We start from the raw sequence: 8,594 nt of genomic DNA on the forward strand, positions 1-8,594 counted from the left end.
GGGAGATATTTTCGGGGGAGGAGTGGGGTGTCGGTGGCGGTTCGGGTGGGGGATGGTGAGTGGATAAGGGGGGGATGTGGGTGGCCGGCTGGGCCTTATGGGTTGGCCCAGTTGGGCCACGGCCCGGGGGTTTTCTCTTTTTTTTGTTTTTTGTTTTGTAATTTCTTTTCTTTTATTTATTTTCTTTTCTGTTTTAAATCATTTTAATTTATCTAGGAATTTTATAAAATGTGTTTATTACACCATATTTACTTATGCAAAATATGGCACCTCCCGAAGATTTTTGTTTTAAATTTTGAAAAACTTTTATCGTTGACATTAACTTGAATTTGAATTTTTAAACGGTTTGACCTAACGGTAGATTAGCAAAGTAACCGTGGTGACATGGCACCATTAGCGTGGGATTACTGTAGCATGATTATCCGGGCGTTACATCCCTGACTGGGACTAACGGACCATAGATGTGCCTTGGCCAAAAGAGCCTCAAGGTGAGGAGTCCGGTCCTCCTTGGGCAATGGCGTCAAGCACCTTATCTTCTCTGCCCATGGCGAGCCATTTCTGGAAATAGAAGGGCAAGTATGATGACTCTGAATAAACAAAACTGAAGGATGGTAGAAGTTAACAAACATGAATAAGACTGCCATTACCTCGGTTGGGCCATTCTCGGTGTCGAGGCCATGTTCTTCCCCTTCCGCGGGGAATTCGTTCTTGGACGGCTTAAAGAGCGTTTCCACATTCCGTCCAGATTAGTACGGAAGAAGTTTCGCACTATCGCCGCATCCTCGGGCTTGTAAAGCCACATCGGACTGGCCCATACTTGGAAAGGAAGGATGCGACATTGGAGCATAACTTGAATCATGTCCACCAGCTTGATTTTCTTATCCATCATGGACTTGATCGTCTTCTGGAACATCGTCACTTCCTTCGGATGGCCCCAATCTAGGCCTTTCTTCGTCTAGGAGATGAACCTCTTCGAGGGCCCGACCGAGAAGACCAGGATCTCTGTCTGGCCTTCGGCAGGCAGCTCGGTGATGTAAAACCACTCCTGCTGCCACACCTTAGTTTTCTCCAAAAAGATGCCTTCCAGCCAGGTCATCTTCTAGAGCTTACTGATCAAGGCCCCACCGAAGTGTGGCTCAACGCGAAGGAATGCCTCGCGAACGATGATAAACGCCGCAAGGAGCACGATGGAGTTCGGGGCTAGATGCTGAAAATCTAGCTCGTAGAAGAAGAGGATCCCCCTCACAAAGGGGTGCAAGGGGAACCCCAGGCCTCGGATGAGGTGGGAGACAAAGACCATCCTCTCCCCTTGCTTGGGAGTAGGGCTCCAGTGTCCGGAGCTCCTTGATGGTGCCCTCCGTGATGTTGAGGCCACCCACTTGCCCTTCAAATCGACATCAGCCATCGCTGATGGGGGATGCAGGCGCTGGAAAGGGGCTTGGAAGTTTGGCAATGGATCTGGGGCGCTGGAGCTCTCGAGGCTTCGAGCAATGGCGCAAGAGATGGAAGCGTATGGGAAAGTAAGATTACCGCCCCTTGTTTTCATAGGCCAACAAAAGACCAAGAGTCCCCTCGCGGTGTCGGATAAATGACCACGTTCTAGCCTTTTATGCCGTTATGCGTGCATGGGGTGAAACAATTCTTGATGATATCCCATAAAAAATGAAGCACGATCTCTGCATTGATGGGATGTGCCAATGAGAAAGTTGCCTTGGGCCGCGATTCGAGCTACAATAACTGGCTCGCTTAAACGCCGTAGGGGGTGATGGTTCAGTAAAAGCTGTGAGGCGAGAGCATTGTTCACACCTATGCGGCAAGCCTTTGAGGCTAAGCTAACTCAGGACTTCGGGTGCCGAAGAGCGGCCCTTAAAACATGTGGTCGGTGGGAAATCCCGTTAAGTGGAAGCTCGATAATTGCTTTAAGTAAAGAAGATCTCGGGTTTACATGAAAGCCATCTAGAGAGAAGAACTTGCGTGCCAAGTTGAAGACTTTAAAACTAGAAACATTGGTCCGAGGATGTATCTGACGTCCTCGGCTACGAAGACAAGTTCAGGGGCCACTGACGGTGTCCTGGACTAGGGGTACCAACCTAGTTGGCCCACAGTCCATGGGCCGACCTTACGGCGCGCCGATCTCACAAGGAAGGACTCCGGAAACTTCGAACCCAGGCGTGATCAGGACAGACACTGCTGAAGACTTGGCGTGTACTTCAAGGACTACCCGGCTGTCGGCATGTTTATTCCTAGTTGAAAACCAGCCATACGTAACCCTAGATACCCCGGTGTCTATATAAACCGTGGGGTTTCGTCCGTAGGGACAAAATCACAATTACCAGCCTTAGGGTTTAGAACACAACATACGATCTTGAGGTAGATCATCTTGTACTCAATACTCAATCATTATAATCAAAGCAGGACGTAGGGTTTTACCTCTGGGCCCGACCTAGGTAAAACATTGTGTCCCTTCTCTCGTGTTGCCCATCGTTCCAGATACACAACTCGGGACCCCATAGCCGAGATCCGCCGGTTTTAGGACCGACACCGTCCTCTTCCAATGCCGCCGCTATACCTTGCCGACCGCCACCCAAGCATTGCCGGACGTCCGCAACCACCACCCACGCGCCCGCTCGCCTTGTACTATAACGCCGTCCACCTAGGATCCATCGACAGCCAGGTACCTCCGCCCCCTGTCGATGACGTCCATGGCAATCACCACGCCCGACATGTGTTCGGTCAAATGCCACTAAGCTTATTTTCAAACATCATGTCATTATTTTAAAGTACAAAGGACGGCGGGTACTCGAGAATGGAGGACGAGACGGGGCACATCACGACCCCGAACCCATGTTAGCGGGGCCTACGCCCGCCTTCCTCCTCCCGCCGCGTCGCCCTCTCGCTTTCTCTGAGACGGCACTGATTGCGCCGACCCCGTCGCTGGTGGGTCCCTCACCCCGTTACGTTGCCCCGTTCCGGGTTCCCTGGCTCGGCTGGCCCACAGCTTGCATTTGGCAACAGCAGCAGCCTCAGCTCGGCTGGCCACCGCACCGCGTCCCTCTACCACTGACCCCCAGCTTAATGCCGCGCCCGTAGTCCCCGAAACCTCACCCCCCTTCCTCCTCGACGCCACCCTCCCCTTCTCTCCTCCCCACCGCCACCACCCCCACCGCGGCCGCCGCTTCCCCCTCAAACCCCACCTCAGCCGCCGCGCGCAGCTCCCACCCGCGCGCAAATCCGCCCCAGATCGGCGGCGGGAGGGCCGTTTGATGGGCGATCTGTGAGCCGCGACGAAATGCAGAGCGAGCTACATACAGCTCGCAGTCGCGCCATGGGAGGAGGCCCGAGATGCGCGCTCCTGCTGCTCGCCGCGGCCGCCGCCTGCGCGGCGCTTGTCCCGGCGGCGTGGGCGCAGGCCCCGACAGCGCCGGCGCCCTCGGGGGCTCCCTTCGTGCCGCGGGACGACATCCTGCTCGACTGCGGCGCCACGGGGAAGGGGAACGACACAGACGGCCGGGAGTGGCGCGGCGACGCCGGCTCCAAGTACGCGCCGCCGAACCTCGCCTCGGCCGACGCGGGGGCGCAGGACCCCTCGGTGCCTCAGGTGCCCTACCTCACCGCGCGGGTCTCCGCGGCGGCCTTCACCTACTCCTTCCCGCTCGGCCCCGGCCGCAAGTTCCTCCGGCTGCACTTCTACCCGGCCAACTACTCCAACCGCGACGCCGCCGACGCCTTCTTCTCCGTCTCCGTCCCGGCCGCCAAGGTCACGCTCCTCTCCAACTTCAGCGCCTACCAGACCGCCACGGCGCTCAACTTCGCCTACCTCGTGCGCGAGTTCTCCGTCAACGTCACCGGCCCGACCCTCGACCTCACCTTCACCCCGGAGAAGGGACGCCCCAACGCCTACGCCTTCATCAATGGCATCGAGGTCGTCTCCTCCCCAGATCTCTTTGACCTCGCCACACCGCTCTTCGTCACCGGTGACGGCAACAACCAGCCATTCCCGATGGATCCTGGTGCTGCTCTGCAGACCATGTATCGGCTCAACGTCGGAGGCCAGGCGATCTCCCCTTCCAAGGACTCCGGCGGGGCTCGGTCATGGGACGACGACACGCCTTACATTTATGGTGCAGGGGCTGGGGTAACGTACCCGAACGATCCCAATGTCACAATCACCTACCCTGACAATGTGCCGGGATATGTGGCGCCTTCGGATGTCTATGCCACGGCGCGATCAATGGGGATAGACAAGAATGTGAACTTGGCCTACAATCTCACCTGGATAGTGCAGGTGGATGCTGGGTTCACATACCTTGTGAGGCTCCATTTCTGTGAGATACAATCCCCAATTACTAAGCCGAATCAGCGGGTGTTCAACATTTACCTCAACAACCAGACTGCCGTGGAAGGTGCTGATGTGATCCAGTGGGTGGATCCGCTTAGTACTGGCACCCCATTGTATAAGGATTATGTGGTCAGCACTGTGGGTTCAGGGATTATGGATTTCTGGGTGGCTCTACATCCGAATACAGGGAGCAAGCCACAGTACTATGATGCTATTCTCAATGGGATGGAGGTGTTCAAGCTGCAGCTTAGTAATGGGAGCCTTGCGGGGCCAAACCCTGTCCCCAGTGCTGATCCACCGGCGCATACCGGGCAAGAGAAGAAGAATTCACTAGTCGGGCCTATTGCCGGTGGAGTAATTGGAGGTTTGGTAGTGCTTGCACTTGGATATTGCTGCTTCATTTGCAAGAGGCGGAGGAAAGTGGCGAAGGATGCCGGCATGAGTGATGGCCATTCTGGTTGGCTGCCGTTGTCGCTGTATGGCAATTCACACACTTCAAGCTCAGCCAAGTCGCATGCTACAGGGAGTATTGCTTCATCTTTGCCATCCAACCTGTGTCGCCATTTCTCGTTTGCAGAGATCAAGGCTGCAACGAAAAACTTTGACGAGTCACGGATCCTTGGTGTTGGTGGGTTCGGCAAAGTTTACCAGGGAGAGATCGATGGGGGCACAACTAAGGTGGCTATCAAGCGTGGCAATCCCTTGTCTGAGCAGGGTATACATGAGTTCCAGACTGAAATTGAGATGCTGTCAAAGCTCCGCCACCGCCATCTTGTGTCGCTGATTGGTTACTGCGAGGACAAGAATGAGATGATCCTGGTCTATGACCACATGGCCCATGGAACTCTGCGTGAGCACCTATACAAGACCCAGAATGCACCGCTTAGCTGGAGGCAGCGCTTGGAGATCTGCATTGGTGCAGCTCGTGGGCTGCACTACCTTCACACCGGTGCAAAGCACACCATCATCCACCGTGATGTGAAGACGACAAACATACTCCTGGATGAGAAATGGGTCGCCAAGGTTTCAGATTTTGGTCTGTCCAAGACTGGGCCGTCGATGGATCACACACATGTGAGCACAGTTGTCAAGGGCAGTTTTGGATACCTAGATCCTGAATACTTCCGCAGGCAGCAGCTCACCGAGAAATCTGATGTCTATTCATTTGGTGTGGTGCTGTTCGAGGTCCTCTGTGCTCGGCCTGCCTTGAACCCCACTCTTGCAAAGGAAGAAGTCAGCCTGGCAGAATGGGCATTGCACTGCCAGAAGAAGGGAATTCTGGATCAGATTGTTGATCCCTACCTAAAGGGAAAGATTGTTCCTCAGTGCTTCAAGAAGTTTGCCGAGACAGCTGAGAAGTGTGTTGCCGACAATGGCATCGAGCGCCCTTCGATGGGAGATGTGCTTTGGAACCTGGAGTTTGCTCTTCAGATGCAGGAAAGCGCGGAGGAGAGCGGAAGCTTCGGCTGTGGGATCTCGGATGAGGAGGGCACTCCCCTCGTGATGGCTGGAAAGAAGGATCCCAATGACCCGTCGATCGATTCAAGCACCACCACGACCACGACAACTTCCCTAAGCATGGGCGACCAAAGCGTCGCGAGCATCGACTCGGACGGGCTGACGCCGAGCGCCGTGTTCTCGCAGATCATGAACCCCAAGGGGCGGTGAGGTAAAAATCCGGGTCTGCCTGTCGGCTTTCGTGCCTAATTTATTCGTTCAGTGTATTTTTCATGAATTTGTGCTCTTGTTATCTCGCAAGTTATGGACTGGGGGTCAGAGAATTGTTTCATACTGTACTATTAGACATTTCTGCCTTGCCTTGTTTTTTTCTTCTTCAGCGTTGTGATGACTCGATGCTTATTAGCACGTGTAATTACCGCCGCTGCTACGTGTTATTGACCCAACAAGTAAATACTGTATGAGAAAGTGATGTGCATGGCCTTTTCCCGTTTTTTGCCTTCATGCCATGCTCCTTTCCGAATCTCGGTGATTGACACGGGATCGTCCATGTTGTGTTGATGTTGATTGTTACCAGTCGTGCTCAAGCATATGCTGTGTTGCAGGTCGTCTTGTGTTCAATTACAAACTTCATTTTGCGGCGTCCAGCAGACAAGTAGTTGTTGATGCTGAACCGGAACTTGTGTCAGCTGTAGAGCACGGTCCACTCTGCTATGTTGATCCAATCAACCTACCATCTTCCCAGCGATATAGTAGGAGTATATAATTTCTGCTCATCCAACTGCTTGTCTTCCATGTTATTGGATTCCAATATAAACTTACAGCTGTGCACGTCTGAAGAAATGAGTGGAGTCGAATAATTCTGGCTTCCAGCTGTTCCGTCGAGAGAATGAGCACTTGAATACTGCTATGATTCTGCTGTCCAGGTCTGGAGTGCGACTCGTCACGTCGTGCCAGCATCGTGAAATCTCCCGGTGGATGGACGGCATTGTTTCACTATGAGCTATTCCGTTTTGCTTGCCCAACCGCACGTTTTGGGGTCGATGGTGCCGCCCAACCATAAATCATGTGCCTGTCTTGCTTCCTCTGTGTAGCGTAGGTCTTTTATATGTCAAAAGTTAGCTTTCTTGCCGAAGTTCCGTCTTTGCCCGGAGTCTGTTGTGCCCGGATCATGGAAGGAGTGAAGGAGGGCGTCCAACTGTTTTTGAGAGCAAGGAGCCACCGGAGTCTGTTGTGCCCGGATCATGGAAGGAGTGAAGGAGGGCCGTCCAACTGTTTTGAGAGCAAGGAGCCACAGGCAGAACACCGCCATATCCAGCTACGGCGAGCACAAGTTGTGCCTCAAACCACCAGACGTGTCGCCATGTACTCTTTTTCCCTGGATGGATGCCAGCGATTTTCTTCTCATTACCAACTTGTTGCTCCTGCTGTTATCCAGCTCGATCTCGTCTTTCTTGCAAAGAAAGAAAGAACCGGTCCTGTTCACATGGCGAACGGGAAGGGGTCAGGAATTCCTCTTCAACGCCGCCCTCCTCGATCATGCAATACGACAGTTTCTGGTATCAGTATCTCATTTTTTTTTTGCGGGTGATCAGTATCTCATATGAACATAAACTCCAGCGTTTGTCTGATTGATGAATCCATAATTGAAAATATGTTGACACTGACCTAGACATGTGAGCCTCACATTAGGCTACTCATAGTGTGTGATACTATCTTCATAGTGTATTATAGAGTAGTATCATACATATGATCTTATTTATTGTCATGCAGGACACAAAGTAACATAAGATATCTACCTATGTTACTCTTTTTTCTAAACGAGGCAAAATATTTGTTGTTTTCATTGATTAAGAAGAAGAGGGTTGCCCCGTTAATTAACGGAAACCCAGGCGAAAACCGATACAACACGCCCACAGAAAAGGGCACACCGGCCGACCTGGCACCCGCAAGACCACACACACCGCCGGAGAGGACATCGTCATGGTTGCCCATAATGTCATTGTCATCACCTCTCCAGGAGCAGGCGACTCCGACTTCGTCGCTGACGACCTGTCAAGACCCCTCCAAGCGAACGACACCCGAGGACCTTGCCAGGCAAAGCCAAACAATCAACTGAGACGTCGAGGACCGGCAACCCAATTTTTTTATGTGCATCATAGGAGAAAGTTGCAAGCCTCGCACTAACCTTGTCCATCGCAATCTTCGGAGAGCATCGTCCACTGAAACCACCCTCATGGAGTCATCTTTGCTCCAGGGCCCCGAAAGTTGCAAGCCTCGCATCGACCTAGTCCATCGCCATCTTCGGAGAGCATCATCCGTTGAAACCACCCTCATGGAGTCATCTTTGCCGCAGGGTCCCAAAAGTTGCAAGCCGCGCACCGTCCTAATCCATCGCAATCTTCGGAGAGCATCCTCCGTTGAAACCGCCCTCATGGAGTCATCTTTGCCGCAGTGGCCCGAAAGTTGCAAGCCTCGCACCGACCAAGTTCATCGCAATCTCCGGAGAGCATCGTCCGCTGAAACCACCATCATGGAGTCATCTTTGTCATAGGGGGCCCCATTACGCAGCTCCGACTTCTGTGTCACAGCGAGAAACAAACATAGGCGCACCCATTGGCGTATCGGACCGTCTGCATCAGGAGGACTAGCCGCGACCCAACTCTGCACACCACCATTTTCGTCGCCACACGAGTCGCAATGTCAACCACTCGCATCACCGGTTGGACACCAGCCAACCTTGATGTCGTGCACGTCCAACCCAGGGAAAGCGCGGAGGGGAACTAGTCTTCAAGAC

General features: G+C 53.3%; 1 protein-coding gene across 1 annotated transcript; it reads left to right on the top strand.

Annotated features, from left to right (window-relative positions):
• The first annotated feature begins 3,053 nt into the window (after nt 1-3,053).
• On the top strand, nt 3,054-6,830 carry LOC123181751 (receptor-like protein kinase FERONIA). The gene is made up of 2 exons (XM_044594081.1): nt 3,054-6,008; nt 6,403-6,830. The coding sequence occupies exon 1, from the start codon at nt 3,290-3,292 to the stop codon at nt 6,005-6,007; it is 2,718 nt and encodes a 905-aa protein (XP_044450016.1). The 5' UTR covers nt 3,054-3,289; the 3' UTR covers nt 6,008; nt 6,403-6,830.
• The last annotated feature ends 1,764 nt before the right edge of the window (nt 6,831-8,594 follow it).

This window comes from Triticum aestivum, chromosome 1D (assembly GCF_018294505.1).
Source record: "Triticum aestivum cultivar Chinese Spring chromosome 1D, IWGSC CS RefSeq v2.1, whole genome shotgun sequence".
NCBI classification, from domain to species: domain Eukaryota; kingdom Viridiplantae; phylum Streptophyta; class Magnoliopsida; order Poales; family Poaceae; genus Triticum; species Triticum aestivum.

Bases quoted from the DNA above. Each gene is read 5' to 3' on its own strand.
- LOC123181751 (XM_044594081.1), top strand. From the start codon at position 3,290: ATGCAGAGCGAGCTACATACAGCTCGCAGTCGCGCCATGGGAGGAGGC.